The following is a 17,912-nucleotide window of genomic DNA, read 5'->3' as shown; positions in this document are numbered from 1 at the left end:
GTTGCTGGACCTCTCAAACCCAACAAGACAGGATCCAGCTTACCTAACTTAGCCTCCTCAGGAGGACTGTCAACGCCCAGCTCCGCCAGGATAGCAGGAATAAGAGGAGCAAGCTCATCCTTGCGAAAAAAGTGAACTACTTTGGGGTCATCCCCCTCCGCAGCCTGTGAGCCTCTTACCGCCCCTTGCGGCTGCAGATCAGGATCCGTATCCACCCCCTGCGGAGGAGAAGGCTGTGGATCGGGTTCCTCTGGATCGGTATCCTGCCCCAAGGAATCTGTATCCGGCTGAGGAAACCCTGTACGGAGCGAGCGCTTAGGCAGAGACGGTCCCTTCTCGCCTCGAGGTTTAGCGCGCTTCCTGGCATGAGATTTGGAGGTAGAGAGAGCCGACCCGCTGAGGGAAAACAAAAGTAAAAGTAAAACCAAGTTTTTTGTTTTTTTTCAAACCTTGCCCCGGCAGTGGTCCAAAGTGCTGATCCTCAGAGTGGAGTGAGTCGGACTCCCCGGTATCACACCCAAGTTGCCACAGAAGAATATGAGGGTCCTCAACCCTGACTTGCAGCTGCCTCAAACCAGCAGGGGATGGCTCTCTCAGAGCCTACCGACCCCCTGGGAGGCTGACCACATCGATCGTATGTCGAAACTCTAAGCTTCACCTCTTCTTTTTTTTTTTTTCAACTAGCAAAGTTAAGGTAATCACTAATAAATAAATAGAAAAAAAAATCCCCTAACTAACTTTCCTCACAAAAACTATTCTCACAGACCAGACTGAAGGTTTTGCACCCCTTCCATCTGCTGGAGACAGATGAATACTGCAGGATTGTAGGTGGCACCATCCTATGTAAGGCGGAGTTTGTTTTAAAAACATCTCTGTCTCCATCTGCTAGAGGGGTGCAAAACCCAGGAGTCTGGACTGATCCGGGTATGTACAGGGAATCACTGTTCACACCAAGAGATTAACAAGCTAAGGGTTTTCTTTGGATAAAAAGGGGGAAGACAGAGTACTAGGAAGCTTCCACTCAGAAGAATGCATTTTGTTAAACTCCATCAGAAGGCCAGAAGCTCATTTATTCCAAAACTTACAAGCTGCACAGGAAAGGACGGTGCCACCACCGACATGGACATGACCCACAAATTAACTAGAGACAGCAAATTAGGAAATTCAAGATGAAAGCAAACTAAAAATGAGATCTGTGGTGAGGGCATTTAAACAAAGAAAGCAGATTTGCTTACCTGTTACAGGTGTTCTCCAAGGACAGCACTATCGGGCCGATATAGTAAAGTCCACAGGAGAGCGGGCAAATGCCCGCTCTCCCGGCGCGCGCACAGGCCACTCTCCTGTGTGCGCGATTCAGTATGCACATTAGGCCCGGCGGTATAAACAGGTAAAAGGAGGCGCTAGGGACACTAGCGTGTCCCTAGCGCCTCCTTTTGGACCAGAGCAGCGGCTGTCAGCGGGTTTGACAGCCGACGCTCAATTTTGCCGGCGTCTGTTCTCGAGCCCGCTGACAGTCATGGGTTCGAAAACCGGACGCCGGCAAAATTGAGCGTCCGGTTTTTGACCTGCGGGCCGACTTCAAATTTTTTATTTTTTTTTTTTACTTTTGGTAACTTTACTGCTTTTCTGTGCACTTTCCCGGTGCCCGAAGAAATTAGCACCTACCTTTGGGTAGGCGCTAATTTCTGAAAGTAAAATATGCGACTTGGCTGCACATTTTCCTTTCTGAATCGCGCGGGAATACCTAATAGGGCCATCAACATGCATTTGCATGTTGCGGGCGCTATTAGGTTCGGGGGATTGGACGCGCGTTTTCGGCCTCTTACTGAATAAGAGGTAATGCTAGCGTGTCGAAAACGCGTGTCCAATCGAGGGTTAACAGTGCGCTCCGTCTGAGCGCACTGTACTGTATCGGCCCGTATGTCAGGCTACACAAGAGAGTGACATCCTATGGAGTCCAGCCCAAAACTTTTATATCAAAGTTTCTAGAACTTTGATTGTACCTCACTGAGCATGTACAGTATACCATTATGCCACACATTCATGCAATGGCTCTTTCAAACTGATTTCTTAGCTTAAACAAGGAAAAGCCAATTCCAAGGGGAGGCAGGCAGGATTCATGAAGACTGACATCCTGCTAATCTCTGAGAACACCTGTTACAGGTAAGCAAGGGGTTTTTTTTGTTGCTTTTTTTTTTTTTTTTTTAAAGAAGCAAGATGGCAGTCCTTACAAGTGTGGAATCCTTGGCTACAGACTGACCCAAATGAAAAAAAGAGAAAGACAAAAAAAGTGCCAACAGGCACAACATTTTTTGGTAGCAACAAGCCCTTTTTTTTTTTAATCTTTCCTTTAAAAAAAAAAAAAAGCAGCTTGGAACAAAAATAGGCCTTAGAAGGAAATGGAGTTGGGTTCTACATTTCAGAGAAATTCTGTAGTACAGCCTGTTCAAACACTGTCACATTAGGAATCCCTGTCCAAACAACAGTGTGATGTGAATGTGTGGAGATAACTCCACATCTCAGCTTTGCAGCTCTCCTCCATGGAGACCAATCATAGTTGGGCTAGTAATGCTGTCATGGTTTCGCACCATGAGCTTTGATATGACTCACTAGATTCAGGCCCTTCTGGGCATAACAGAAGGAAATGCAATCTGCTAGCCAACTGAATAAAGTCTGTTTAGCAATGGCAATTTCCGATTTGTTGGTGACAAAAGAAACAAAAAGCTGAGTGGACTTCTTATGGGCTTCAGTCCATTCCAGGTAGAAGGCCAAGGCTCTTCTGCAGTCCAAACTGTGCAGTGCTTGCTCATCCTGGTGAACATATGGGCTGGGAAAAAATGTTGACAGGACAACTGGTTATGGGCAGCTCATATTTGACATCTTTGAGCCTAGCCTTTATTGGTCCTACAAAGTTATTAGGACAATTTAGTCCATTCTTGTTAATGAAGGCTTGGTAATTAATAGCCAGTAAACTAAAGCTGGGATTATTTAAGACAGAATTCCAACATCACCTTAGGCAGAAACTTAGGATGGGTACACAGAACCACCCTATGATGATAAAACTTGGTAGAAGGTGGACACGTTACTAGAACCTGAAGTTCATTGATCCTGCAGACCAAAGTCACCACACCAAAAAAAAAAAAAAAAACATCTTCCAAGTTAGGTACCTCAGGTCACAGGAGTGCAGTAGCTCAAAGAGAGCTTTCATCAGCTGGATCAGTACCATACTGAGGTCACAACACAGCAGAAAATCAAACTGAAGCAATCCACTTGAATCAGCATTTCTGGGGAAATTTTTCCCACATTTACAGCATTTATGGGCTTTGCAGTGGGCAGGCTGTATTCCTTCAAAATCAGAAAATTTGCATCCAATCTGGTTGAATGTTCCTCCAATAAAGCTGAAAAAGTGGCACTTATCCAGGTAAAAAGTGCAGCCAGATAAAGTTGCCCAATTTTTCTAACCAAGGTTACCCAGCTGACTATAGTCAGCCAGTGACCAAGTTTAACCGTACCCAGAACACCTCCAACATTTGATGTAGGTAAATTTTATGTGAGAAGAATTTGCTTAAAATTAAATTGACCCATTCAGTGGGGAGACATGACAGAGGTTTAAAAATTGTGTGTGGTATTGAATAAGTTAACAGAGAACAGTTATTTACATTATCAACTAGTACTAAGGTTAAGGAACACTCCCTAAAACAGGTGGTAAATTTAAAACAAAAAGTTAAAAAATCTTTTTTTCAGTCAACACAAAATTAAACTATGAAATTTGTTGCCAGAAATTATGGCTAGTATTACCAAGTTTAAAAAAAGTTTGGACAAGTTTCTGAAGAGCAAGTACATAAATAATTTATTTAATAACTTTTGTTTTTGTGGCATACAACAGTAATGACAATAAAAGGTTCTTCTCTGTTTTATATAAATAAAATACAAATTAGAACAGTAGGTTATAGAATAATGAAATCTTCACAGCAGGAGTTTCCCCAAATTGCTCACCAAATTAGGGATACACATTCGGTAGCATAATAACCCCCAGATTTGCAAAATAGACCCCAGGTAAGCAAAATATGGACCCCAAATGGCAAAATATTTAGCATTTCCATTTTTAAGGTTGTACCTTAACTTTTCAATGTCAGCTATATCTCTTAAAGCATACGCCAGTACTCAGTGATGGGGCTGACTTTGCAGTAAGTTGCTATGGTGAACCTAACAGCTAAAAAGCTACCCAGCCAAAAGTAGTCACTTAACCGGGACTAAGGATCTGTTCCATCTACCAATAACCCCCAACACAGCGGGGTCACGTGAACAGGGATGTTAAGGATATCAGCTATTTCTTGGGTAACTTGTGTCAGAACGACTAACTTCTGTGCAAAACCACCACATATGTGCCAGTTTGGCCACAGTCTCTCCAACACTGAACACCAACATTCAGAAAGTATTTTGAATAAAATATGTGAGTACGATTGGTTCTATTTAATAGCTTATCCATTAGTTCTACTCTTTTAGCAAAGACAGAGATGTGGTGAGCAGAATTCAAAATAATTTTCCAGGCCCTGTAATCCAACTCAGTACCCAAGTTGTGATTCCAAGCATCAAAAAATAAACTGTGGTGTTTCTTTACCATATTTACTTAAAAGGATTCCCAAATAAATGAAAGCAATACCTTTACCATATATAGAAACATAGAAGTGATGGCAGAAGAAGACCATATGGCCCATCTAGTCTGCCCTGCAAGCTTTCACAGTTAATTTTTCTCATACTTATCTGTTACTCTGAACGCTGAGGTCAGGGCCCTTATTGGTAACTTTTTGGTTCTAATTTTCCTTCCACCCCTGCCATTGATGTAGACAGCAGTGCTGGAGCTGCATAAAAGTGAAGTATCAAGCCTAATTGGTTAGGGGTAGTAACCGCCGCCATAAGCAAGCTACTCCCACGCTTGTTTACCCAGCCTGTGCAATTTAGTCCTTGTTGGTTGTCTTAATATAAATCCTTTTTCTTCATTCCCCCTGCCATTGAAGCAGTGAGCAGTACTGTTTATGTATTCAAAGTGAAGTATCAGGTTTAATTGATTAGGGATAGTAACCGCCGCAACAAGCAAGCTACTCCCACGATTATTTGTGAATGCAAATCCTTTGTCCCACATTTCCTCTTGCCGTTGAAGCTTAGAGCAATGCTGGAGTCACATTAACCGTGTGTATGTTTACTGAATAAGGGTATTAATCACCAGGAAGTAGCAGTCATTCTTGCAAGCCACCCCCATGCCTCTTCTCTTCATTCACATCCTCGAGACGTTATGGATCCACAGTGTTTATCCCACGCCCCTTTGAAATCCTTCACAGTTTTAGTCTTCATCACTTCCTCCGGAAGGGCATTCCAGGCATCCACCACCCTCTCCGTGAAGAAATACTTCCTGACATCGGTTCTGAGTCTTCCTCCCTGGAGTTTTAAATCGTGACCACTGGTTCTGCTGATTTTTTTGTAATGGAAAAGGTTTGTCGTTGACTTTGGATCATTAAAACCTTTCAAGTATCTGAAGGTCTGTATCATGTCACCCCTGCTCCTCCTTTCCTCCAGGGTATATATATTTAGATTCTTTAATCTCTCCTCATAAGGCATTCGATGAAGACCATACACCTTTTTGGTCGCCCTTCTCTGGACCTCCTCCATCCCTTCGGAGATACGGTCTCCAGAACTGAGCACAGTACTCCAGGTGAGGCCTCACCAAGGACCTGAACAAGGGGATAATCACTTCCCTTTTCTTACTCGATATTCCTCTCTCTATGCAGCCCAGCATTCTTCTGGCTTTAGCTATCGCCTTGTCACATTGTTTCGCCAACTTTAGATATGCTTCTGGGTTGCTCAGGAAGGACTTCAAACCATCTCACGTAATGATTTAGTCAAATCCAATTTTTCCCCTAGGACCCCCTCAATTGTAAGTAAAAGGCATGGGAATGTGACAAGAGGTTAAATTCTTCACATAAAGATTGAAAAGTAAGGAATCCATCATCATCCCAAAGTTGAATTTTATACGTGAGACCATAAATAATCATTAACCAGGCAAAATGTTTGTTTTTGTGTGTCTTAAGTTTTAGAGACTGCAACAGACTTTTATAATTGGATTTGCTGAGTACTTCCAGGTGCCCTGGCTGTCCACTGTTAAAAACAGGATATTTAATCCATCAAACCCAAGGTCTGACCCACCATGGATATTTCTGGTCGTCGCATCTCAAAAAAGATATAGTTGCGATGGAGAAGGTACAGAGAAGTGCGACCAAAATGATAAAGAGAATGGAACAGCTCCCTTATGAGGAAAAACTAAAGAGGTTAGGACTTTTCAGCTTGGAAAAGAGATGGCTGAGGGGGGATATGATAGAGGTGTTTAAAATCATGAGAGGGCTAGAACGGGTTAATGTGAATCAGTTGTTTACTCTTTCAGATAATAGAAAGACTAGGGGGCACTCCATGAAGTTAGCATGTGGCACATTTAAAACTAATCGGAGAAAGTTCTTTTTCACTCAACGCACAATTAAACTCTGGAATTTGTTGCCAGAGGATGTGGTTTGTGCAGTTAGTGAAGTTGTGTTCAAAAAAGGATTGGATAAGTTCTTGGAGAAGTCTATTACCTGCTATTAATTAAGTTGACTTGGAAAATAGTCACTGCTATTACTAGCAATAGTAGCATGGAATAGACTTGGTTTTGGGGTACTTGCCAGGTTCTTATGGCCTGGATTGGCCACTGTTGGAAACAGGATGCTGGGCTCGATGGACCCTTGGTCTGACCCAGTATGGCATGTTCTTATGTTATTTGTCCACCTTACTTACAACATTAATTAGACAAATCTTTTGAATACGGACCTCAGTCTTTTTATACTCTTCTACAAGATATAACTTCCAGAACTGGAAAGAGTGCACTATCCTTTTGCTACCTCTCTGTCACTCATTCCCTCAAGATCATTGTGATCTTCTGTCCAACAATTTGCTTTCCAAAAAAAAAGAAAAAAGAACAAGCTTGATTCTAGTGCACTATTTATACCATTCAAGTACCTGAATATCTCTATCATTTCTCCTCTTCTCCCTCACCTCCCATTTTTTGTTAACTCTAGAATACGAATAATATGTCAGACTGCACCATTCTAATAGGCCTCTTCCAAATCTATATCCTTCTGGACATGGCACTTGAGGAATTAAACAATTTCACCAAGGAGGATAATCAGAATTCAAAGTTCCCTGTCCTTTCAGTTTACATCTTACCTCGCCACACAGCTCTTTGGCCAATTGCTGCAGCCTCGACTTTAATAAGTTGACATTTTCATTAGAAAGACCTTTCACATTCTTTAAATCTAAATCAGGGGGGCTGAAAAACAAACATTTAAACAGAAAAAAAAATTAAAACAAAAAAAAAATGCATCCACCAACACCCATTCTGCTGCTCCTTAAGAACTAATAGCTACTCACACATCTGGGTATGTAGGGGGGCACTTGATCCACAAATCCACAGTGACATAAACTTCTTCTCCTTGGGGTCGCAAAGTTAAGATGATTTCTGATGGTTGCTTTACCTGTAACGCAATATAATAGCCCATATCACTCCTAACCACGAATGAAAAAATTACACACTCAGCCTGCTTCCCACCAGACTTTCCCCAACACTCCTCCCCCAAAACTTCAGCCCCCTTCTCCCTCCACTCTTTCCTCCGATCCTATCCCATCTACCTCTCTCCCAGTTGCCCTATCCCTCTTCCTTTCCCCGGGTCTCGAGGGAACGATTGCAAAGCTTTGAGGTGGAAAGGACTATAACTGCTCTAGAATAAAGTAGGAGACGTGCAAGAGTAAGCATGCCTTCCAGGGTTTGTTGCTGCACCGCAGGTCGGTGAAGTCACGCCCATAGATGGACTCCAGAGCTTGCAACTCGTTGTCTTGCTGCTGGCTGTATGTTTCCAAATCCCCAGAGCCACCTTGTTGGAGCGCACTACTCGCAGTACTACAGTATGAACCAGAACCTCCATCAGCAGACATATTACACGCAACGCTCCTCATCTAGCTCCCACAGGCTGAACAGTCACAGCCGGAGCACCAACCAAACCTCATTCTCAGCCACCAATAGCAAGCTAGCAGAGGCTCAAGACTCGCTTTCGCTCACCATGCGGAAGCCAGTATCCAGAGCCACGCCTCCAAGAACATACGGCTCAAGTAAACTTAACCCTTCTTTTTTGAGCAAGTTCTGTTATCAAGATCATAAGTCGCAGATCCTGGAACGGAAAAGAAGAGCTTGGTAGGCGCATCCTATTAAAAGAGGGCTCAGAGAAGCCGACCTAGAGCTACGAAGAAAAATAGCGTAGATCCGGTTTTTATCCCAAAAGAATTTAGCTTAGGTAGTGTATTTCCAAACCGATTACCAACAAGAAAAGTGAAAAATGATAATAATGAATGGCAGAAAATGTGTAAAAAAATTGCTCAAAAAATCTCATGAAACACAGATGAACTTTCATTATTAAAAAGGAACATAAGTGTTAAAATGTATTTCTTTGTCCAAATCTATAATTGATCATAGGTCTCACTTTTTTATATTCCAGTAACACCATAGCATACTTGAAATTCAAGTGATGGTTAAAGAAACAATTTATTAAATACTTGGTAAAAGACTTATCTTCTTTCTGTCCTCATATTCTCCTACCCCACTTCTGGTCAATAAAATATGCCTTATTCTTCATGAGGAAATCCTTTTCTTTATAAATAAATTGCAAACTTAGGTGTTGCTTCTTTTCTTCACAAAACACATTTCAATATTTGTTAATCCTTTATCAGTTCTTCATATATTCAAATGTTTCAACCAATCAAGATTTACAAAACACAAAGAGCTGAACTTAATGGGTGTGTACCAACACAGGCTGGATTTTAAGGTGTGAGATCTGTGTGACTGAACAGCACCAGTGCTGATATGACCATGGGGCGAAGAAGAGCCAGAGTCCCTCTTCCAATAGGCCCAAGGCAGCTTGCTGCCACCTCCCACACTAGCTTGTGAGGTGAAGAGTTGTTACCTGTACTTACCCGGATCAGTCCAGACTCCTGGGTTTTGGGTCCCCTCCAGCAGATGGAGACAGAGAAGTTTTGAAAGACTCTGCCTTATACCCTGAAGTGTCACCCAGGGTATAAGGGTCGCGTGGGATCCGGGTGGTGTAGGCAAGAGTCTAGAAGGAAGGCTTGCTTTAATTCCTCAAGGGCTTGGAGTGCCTCTGGTGGCCACTCTTTGGCGTTAGCTCCCTTCTTGGTAAGGGCAGTGAGTGGAGCTACTTTCTGTGAGTAGTGCAGGATGAAGTGCCGGTAAAAGTTTGCAAATCCGAGAAAGTGCTGGAGAGCTTTAACTCCTACCGGCCGGGGCCAGTCTCTAATGGCTGAGAGTTTATCAGGGTCCATGTGAAATCCGGTGATAGATACTATGTATCCTAGGAACGGTAAGGACTCTTGTTCAAATACACACTTTTCTAATTTGGCGAACAGGCGGTTTTCACAAAGTTGCTGCAGCACTTGACGCACTTGCTGTCGGCGGGTGGTAAGATCTTTAATCTTACCACCCGCCGACAGCGTCAAGTGCTGCAGCAACTTTGTGAAAACCGCCTGTTCGCCAAATTAGAAAAGTGTGTATTTGATCGTGTATTTGGGCCAGGGTAGGCCCAAGTACACGAGCACATCATCGGAGAACCTCATTCATAAGGTTTTGAAAAACCGCTGGAGCATTACACAAGCTGAAAGGCATGACTAAATATTCATTAGGGATGTGCATTCATTTCATTCGTTTCATTCGTTTCATACGTTTCCCATTACATGTCAATTAGATGTGCATTCATTTCATATGTTTCATATTACATGCTTGTATAAGAAACGTATGAAATGGATGAAAAGAATGCACATCCCTATTATTCGTAATGCCCATCACAAGTGTCAAATGCGGTTTTCCACTCGTCGCATGGTTTGATCCGCACTAGATTGTATGCTCTTCGGAGGTCGAGTTTAGTAAAGATCCTAGCTCCCTGAAGACGATCCAAGAGCTCTGGGATGAGCGGGAGAGGATATCTGTCCCGGTGTGTAATGGCATTGAGTCCCTGATAATCTATACAGGGTCTGAGGAAACAGTCTTTCTTGGTGACAAAAAAGAACCCGGCCCCTGCCGGGGAAGTCGAGGGTTGGATTAAACCCCTTGTCCAGATTTTCTTGAATATATCGAGACATCGCTTGAATCTCCGGTAGGGACAAGGGATAAACTCGTCCCCAGGGGGGGCATTGAACCAGGTAATAAGTAAATAGCATAGTCAAAGGACTGATGTTCTGGCAGGAGCTCAGCTTTTCCCTTGGAAAAGACATCGGCGTATTCTGCATACTGTGGAGGCAGCAACAAGGAGGTGGCAGACAAGGGAATACTAGGCCGAGGCAGGGTAGGCAAGCAAGTAGTAAAACAAGTCGGACTCCATGTCGCAATCTGCAGGGTATCCCAGTTAATGAGTGGAGAGTGCTTCTGAAGCCAGGGTAGGCCCAAGACTATGGGATGAATGGATTTGCCCAGAATATAAAAGTAGATCTCCTCCTCATGGAGAACCCCAGTGCGGAGGGTCACCGGAGCCGTTGTGGCCAAAATGTAGCCTGGCAGAGGGGTGCCGTGAATGGAAGATACTCATAGCGGTGGTGTACGTGATAGTATGGGAAGTCGCAGTTGTTGGACTAGGTCAGCTAGGATGAAGTTCCCTCCAGCCCCAGAGACAATGAAGGCCAATGTTGAAAAAGACCCACCCGGATATTCCAAAGAGACAGGAACCATGCATTGGGGAGCAGGGTTCACGCAGCCTAGGGTCATCTCCCCAGTGACACCTAGGCTTGGGAGTTTTCTGGCCGCTCCTTGCACTGTGCAAACATGTGACCCTTGCCACCGCAGTAGAGGCACAGGCCTAAAGAACGGCGGTGCTTCCTCTCCTCTGGAGTGCAGTTAGTGTAGCTGGATTAAAAAAAGGTTTGGATAAGTTCTTGGAGGAGACATCCATTAACGACTATTTAGCAAGTTTACTTAGGGAATAGCCACTGTTATAAATTGCATCAGAAGCATGGGATCTTCTTAGTGTTTGGGTAATTGCCAGGTTCTTGTGGCCTGGTTTGGCCTCTGTTGGAAACAGGATGCTGGACTTGATGGACCCTTGGTCTGACCCAGCATGGCAATTTCTTATGTTCTTATCTCATTTTTACAGCCGCTGAAGAGAGCACGGAGCAAAAGGAATCAATGGTTTGGTTCTACCATGGCCTCGAGACATTCTTCTTTATGTCTTTCTACCATGGCCACTGGTGAGCGAAGTGATATGGAGGATAGAGAAGCATCCAAGAAACATGGTTCTGATGGCTCTGGAGTGGCCATGTTGACCATGGTTTGCAGATATGGTCAACATGGCCATAGATGGGCCACTGAAATTTGGCCATCTGTTGAATGTTCTCCACCAGGGCCCAATATTTTCAGATCAGGCAACTCACTTATATCTCACTGCTTGGCTTTTGAGAGGAGACAGCTGAGACAGAGGGGGTATTCCAAAGTTGTTATTACCACCTTACTGCAGGCCACATCCTTAGCATATGTGAGGATTTGGAGGATCTTCAAGCCCTGGTATACCGTTAATCAAGTACAGCCTATTTTGGCTATGGTGTCGCATATTTTGGCCTTTCCACAGGAGGGTTTGGCCAAGGGTCTGGCCTTTAACTCTCTGAGGGTGCAGGTTGTGGCGTTGGTCTGTCTTCATGGTAAGATGCAGTGATATCCTCTGTCCATACATTTAGATGTGGTGTGTTTGCTTTGAGGAGTGAAGAATTTGCGTCCTCTGGTGAGAAAGATCTGTACTTCTTGGAACCTTAATCTCGTTCCTAGAGGAATATGTGAGGCTCTGTTTGAACCTCTGAGGAGGGCAACCATAAAGGGCTTAACTCTAGGGATGTGAATCGTTTTTTATTTATTAAGTTCAGCTCTTTGTGTTTAAAAAATCGTCCGATATTTTTTAAATCGTCAAAAATCGTTAGAGTGCACAATACAATAGAAATTCCCCCAATTTATCGTGAAAAATCGTCAATGGGTTAGTGTCCACTAACGGGAGCTATTTGGGGGGAGGGCGGGAAAACCGGCACACCAAAACAACCCCTAAACCCACCCCGACCCTTTAAAACTAAACTCTTACCTTCTCCCACCCTCCCGAACCCCCCCAAAACTTTTTACGAGTACCTGGTGGTCCAGTGGAAGCCCCGGAACTGATCTCTTGCTCTCGCGCCATCGGCGCCATTTTGGCTGCCACTAATAAAAATGGCGCTGATGGCCCGATAAAAAAAAAAAACCCCACCAACCCTTTAAAAATGACCCCTGTTTTTTGTGAATGCAAATCCTTTTTTTCCACACTTCCTCTTGCCGTTGAAGCTTAGAGCAATGTTGGAGTCGCATTAACCGTGTGTATGTTTATTGAATAAGGGTATTATCTCCAGGCAGTAGCCGTCATTCCCGCGAGCCACCCACTCTTCATTCATGTCCTCTAGACTTGATGGATCCACAGTGTTTATCCCATGCCCCTTTGAAGTCCTTCACAGTTCTGGTCTTCACCACTTCCTCCGGAAGGGCATTCCAGGCATCCACCATCCTCTCCACGAAGAAATACTTCCTGACATTGGTTCTGAGTCTTCCTCCCTGGAGCTTCAACTCGTGAACCCTGGTTCTGCTGATTTTTTTCCGATGGAAAAGGTTTGTCGTTGTCTTTGGATCGTTAAAACCTTTCAAGTATCTGAAAGTTTGAATCATATCACCCCTGCTCCTCCTTTCTTCCAGGGTGTACATATTTAGATTCTTCAATCTCTCCTCGTAAGTCATTCGATGAAGACCCTCCACCTTTCTGGTCGCCCTTCTCTGGACCGCTTCCATCTTGTCTGTCTCTTTGGAGATACGGTCTCCAGAACTGAACACAGTACTCCAGGTGAGGCCTCACCAAGGACCTGTACAAGGGGATAATCACTTCCCTTTCTCATCCTGTCTCATTCTCTCCACTCCTTCCAGCGTGTCCACTCTGTTGCAGATCTTAGTGTCATCCGCAAAAAGACAAACCTTACCTTCTATCTCGTCCGCTATGTCGCTCACATAGATATTGAACAGGACCGGTCCCAACACCGATCCTTGCAGCACTCCGCTTAACACCGCTCTCTCTTCAGAGTAAGTTCCATTCCCTGTACGAACCAGGATCAGTCCAGACTGCTGGGTTGTGTCTCCCTTCCAGCAGGTGGAGTCAGAGAAAAAGGTTGAAGGCACCCTCTGATAACCCAGTGTGCCACCTGCGATCCCTCAGTATTTCTCTGACTGCAGTAGGTGAAGGAAGACATACCCTGCGGTCCTGATCCTTTCTAAAATTGAGTGTTTCTATTAAATGGGGTTCCTTACTCCTTAATGATCATTGACTAGATCAGCCTTAGTAAGTACTTAAAAAAAAAAAAAAAAATTTACTTTCTTTTAAATAACTTTGGTGAGAGCAGCATAAAGGGCTTTGTGCCCACAAGCCTTGATACCCGGAGGAAGTTATTACTATTTTCTGTTACATTCCAGGGAGGTACATTCCCCTGATTCACTGGCTCCATTTTTTGTAAAAAAAAAAAAAAAAAAGGTTTAAAGCCTGTTCCCTGTACGTACAGGATCAGTCCAGACGGTGGGTTATGTCCCCCGTCCAGCAGATGGAGTCAGAGTAAAACTTCGAGGGTGCTGGTATATAAACTGGTGCACCCTCCTAGATCCTCTGTATCTCTCTGACTCCAGCAGATGTGAGGAGGGGATCTCGTTGTTTCCCCAAATTTAGGGTTTATTACTCTATATATATATTATTCTTTCTTTGTTGATGGATCAAGTTCTTTAAAAAAAAAAAAAAAAAAAAAGTATTTTGTTTCGGTCAGCAGGGAGCCGGGGTTTCTGGGCTCCCCTGATCAGCCTGCCATCAGGACTGCCTCTTACCTCGTTTATTCTTCTCTTCTTGGGATCTGCAGGGGTAAGCTTGGGGGTAGTTTTTTTATGGTCTTGTGTTCCTTTTTCTTTCAGCGCAGGTTTGGGCGCGTTTTGAGGTGGATGCTGGTGGGGCCAGCCTCTCCCCTCCTTACCGTTGCGGCGTCTCACCTCCCCCGCGGCCCTGCGACGCTTCATTCCCCAGGGCCGCAGACGGCACGGAGGTCCCATTCCCTTGCCGTCCCCGGGGTTGAGGGTGTTTGGGCGGGTGTGGGCAGGCACGGCGAGCCCGCTCTTCCCGCGCCGCGATCTCAGGTTTTTCCCGGGGGGGGGCTTCTCCCGGCGTGCGGCACTCGGAGGCGTCCCTTCGGCGCGATGCAACGCGCGCGCTGTCCGTCCTGCGGCGGCCCGGGTCAGGGCACCTCGAGGGACGGGCCATGCGGTCGTTGTCTCCCCAGGGGGGAGACGAGCGGCGCCCCGCCGACAGTTTCGCCGCCGCACCAGGAGCGCCGCGGGCCTCGAGGGCTAGCCCCGCCCCCGTCTTTGGCGGGAGCGGCGGCCATCTTGGACCTAGAATGCAGCGCGGACTCGGACACGGAGGAGCCCGCTGAAGATTTTTTGCCGTCCGCCCCCCCGACCTCGGATTCGGGGCCTCTGCCTTCCACATCTGGACTCCCCAGGGACCCCCTGCCCTCTCCCTCGACGGGCCCGCTCAGTTTTTCAGCGGACTTTGTGGTGCTTATGCACCAGGCGTATTTGCAGAGCCTGAGCCCTCAGGGGGGGGCAGCTTTCTCTCCTCCTCCCGCCAAGGTCCCCAGGCCCTCGGGTGTTGCGGCTGCGCTACCGGGGACCGGAGGGGGCGGCACCAGGTTGCCCCTGAGTATACCACTCTCCCTGGGGGGCCCGTCACCCGCCCCGAACCTGGGGGGCGATCCAGTGTCACAAGTGGATGAAGATTTGGCCCTAGCAGCGCACCTGGAATGCGATGATCCGCGGGTCCTTCGCATCTTTCGCAAGGAAGAATTGGCGGAGCTCATTCCCCACGTTCTCAAGGAGTTGGACCTCGACCCTCCCGGGGAACCCCCGGGACCCCCGGCTCCCTCCGTAGCCTCAGCTACCTCCAAGGGTGACCCTGTCTTAGCAGGTCTGCGTCCCGTAGCGAAGACTTTTCCCATTCATGATTCGTTTCTCCATCTTCTGGTGCGGGAGTGGGATAACCCGGAGGCGTCCCTTCGGGTTGGCAGGGCGATGGACAAGCTCTACCCTCTTCCGGGGGACTTCCTGGACCTACTCAGGGTCCCCAAGGTTGATTCAGCGGTGTCCGCCGTCACCAAGAGAACTACCATCCCGGTCACAGGGGGCACCGCGCTGCGAGATATTTCGGATAGAAAGCTGGAGGTCGCCCTCAAGAAGATCTTCGAAGTCTCGGCGCTGGGGGTCCGGGCGGCTATCTGCGGTTCGCTGACTCAGAGAGCCGGGCTTAGATGGGTTCAACAGCTCCTCACCTCTCAACAGTTACCGCCCGAGGAGGCAGCCCAGGCTGACCGCCTGGAGGCGGTCATTGCTTACGGGGTGGATTCTCTGCACGACCTGCTGAGGGTCCTGGCAAGGACCATGGCATCAGCCGTCTCTGCCAGAAGACTCCTGTGGCTCAGGAATTGGGTGGCGGACGCCTCCTCCAAGGCGAGCCTGGGAGCTCTGCCCTTCAAGGGCAGGTTTCTCTTTGGTGAAGACCTTGATCAGATCATCAAGACCCTGGGGGAAAATTCGGTCCACAGGTTGCCTGAGGACCGGCAGCGTGGTTTTCGTTCGTACACTGGAACTTCCAGGAACCGCTACCGCCCCCAGAGGCGTTACCGAGGCTCCAGAACACAGAGCCCTAGGACACCTTCCACCAGGTCGCAAACGTGGACGCGGCCCTTTCGAGGTCGCAGACCGGCCAGGGACTCCTCGGCTCAGGGAGCCTCAGGCAAGCCTTCCCAATGATGTCAGGCCAGTCCACTCCTCGCTGCCCCGGATTGGAGGTCGCATCGCTTTGTTTCGCGAGGAATGGACCAACATCACCACGGACCAATGGGTCCTGGATATTGTAAGAGAAGGTTACGCGTTGGAATTTGTGCGGGCCCCCAGGGATCGGTTCGTCTTCTCCCCCTGCGGGTCAAGTATCAAGAGACAGGGGGTGCAGCACACTCTGGACAGGCTGCTGACCCTGGGAGCCATCTCGCCCGTCCCCTTCGGAGAGGTGGGCTCGGGGCATTATTCGATTTACTTCGTGGTCCCCAAGAAGGACGGAGCCTTTCGTCCCATTCTGGACCTCAAGGAAATCAACAAGGTGCTCCGTGTCTCCAAGTTTCGCATGGAAACACTCCGCTCGGTCATTGCGGCGGTTCATCAAGGGGAGTTCTTAGCTTCCCTCGACCTCACGGAAGCATATCTACATATCCCTATTCATCCGGCCCATCACAGATTCCTTCGTTTCAAAATCTTGGGTCAACATTTTCAGTTTCAGGCGCTGCCTTTCGGCCTGGCGACCGCGCCCAGAACCTTCACGAAGATTATGGTGGTGGTAGCGGCCGCGCTCCGGAAAGAAGGCATCCTGGTTCACCCGTACTTGGACGACTGGCTCATTCGTGCGAAGTCTCTGTCGCAGGGACGGGCGGCAGTCGACAGGGTGGTGTCTTTCCTTCAGTCCCTTGGCTGGGTGGTGAACTTCAGCAAGAGCAGCCTGAAGCCAGCCCAACAGTTGGATTTTCTGGGAGCGCGGTTCGACACGGCTCTGGGCAAGGTATTCCTGCGTCCGGACAAGGCTCAAGCGCTGCGGGATCTAATCGTCCGGTTTGCGTCTCTTCAGACACACACGGCGTGGGACTATCTCCAAGTTCTGGGTTCCATGGCGTTTGCGATCAGCTTGGTGCCCTGGGCCTTTGCACACCTGCGGCCTCTGCAAATGTCCTTGCTATCGAGATGGAAACCAGTCTCCCAGGACTACCAGGCGATTCTCCCTCTTCCCCCGGCCGCCCGGTCCAGTCTGAGGTGGTGGCTGGACCCCAGGAACCTAGCTCAAGGATGTTCCCTGGAAACGCCGGACTGGGTAGTGGTCACTACCGATGCAAGCTTGTCCGGTTGGGGGGCAGTGTGTCTCTGGAGCTCGGCTCAGGGCAGGTGGACGGTGGAGCAGTCTACCTGGTCAATCAACCGCCTGGAGACAAGGGCGGTTCGGCTAGCCCTGGTACAGTTCCTGCCTCTGATCAGGGGACGAGCGGTTCGGGTCCTCTCGGACAATGCGACGACGGTGGCATACATCAACCGGCAGGGGGGCACCAGGAGTCGTCTTGTCGCAGGGGAGGCCGCGCGCCTGATGGCGTGGGCGGAACGTTTCCTGGACCAGCTGGCGGCATCCCACATTGCTGGGGTGGACAACATTCAAGCAGACTTTCTGAGTCGTCAAGCGTTGGATCCGGGGGAGTGGTCTCTCTCCGACGAGGCGATGTCGCTGATCTCCCGCAGGTGGGGGACGCCGGCGATGGATCTCATGGCGTCCGCCGCCAACGCAAAAGCTCCTCGGTTCTTCAGCCGAAGACGAGAGCGAGGCGCGGAAGGCGTCGATGCTCTGGCTCTCCCCTGGCCCACTCAGATTCTACTGTATGTTTTTCCCCCCTGGCCACTGGTGGGAAAGGTGATTCGGAGGGTGGAACGGCACCACGGCCAGGTCATCATAGTGGCTCCGGAATGGCCGCGGCGTCCGTGGTTTGCGGATCTGCTCGGCGTGTCGGTGGACGGGCCCCTCCGACTCGCGCACCTTCCACGGCTCCTGCATCAGGGCCCAGTATTTTTGGAACAGGCGGAACCCTTCTGTCTTGCGGCGTGGCTTTTGAGAGGAGGGCGCTTCTGAACAGGGGCTACGCTGTTTCTGTGGTGGACACCC

General features: G+C 47.8%; 1 protein-coding gene across 2 annotated transcripts in view; it reads right to left on the bottom strand.

Annotated features, from left to right (window-relative positions):
* The window catches only part of EIF2AK4 (eukaryotic translation initiation factor 2 alpha kinase 4), a 546,008-nt gene extending 537,907 nt beyond the window's left edge, over positions 1–8,101 (bottom strand). For both annotated transcript variants that reach the window (XM_029600187.1, XM_029600189.1), the window contains exons 1-3: positions 7,840–8,101; positions 7,456–7,559; positions 7,252–7,354 (exon numbers count right to left, since the gene is read on the bottom strand). In XM_029600187.1, coding sequence (XP_029456047.1) covers positions 7,252–7,354; positions 7,456–7,559; positions 7,840–8,037 — 405 coding nt within the window. In that variant the 5' untranslated portion in view covers positions 8,038–8,101. The remainder of the gene's footprint in view (positions 1–7,251; positions 7,355–7,455; positions 7,560–7,839) is intronic.
* Between the last annotated feature and the right edge of the window lie 9,811 nt (positions 8,102–17,912).

Source organism: Rhinatrema bivittatum, chromosome 4, assembly GCF_901001135.1.
Source record: "Rhinatrema bivittatum chromosome 4, aRhiBiv1.1, whole genome shotgun sequence".
Lineage (NCBI taxonomy): Eukaryota > Metazoa > Chordata > Amphibia > Gymnophiona > Rhinatrematidae > Rhinatrema > Rhinatrema bivittatum.
The sequence above is the reverse complement of the archived record's forward strand: the minus strand, read 5'-3'. Positions and strand labels throughout refer to the sequence as shown.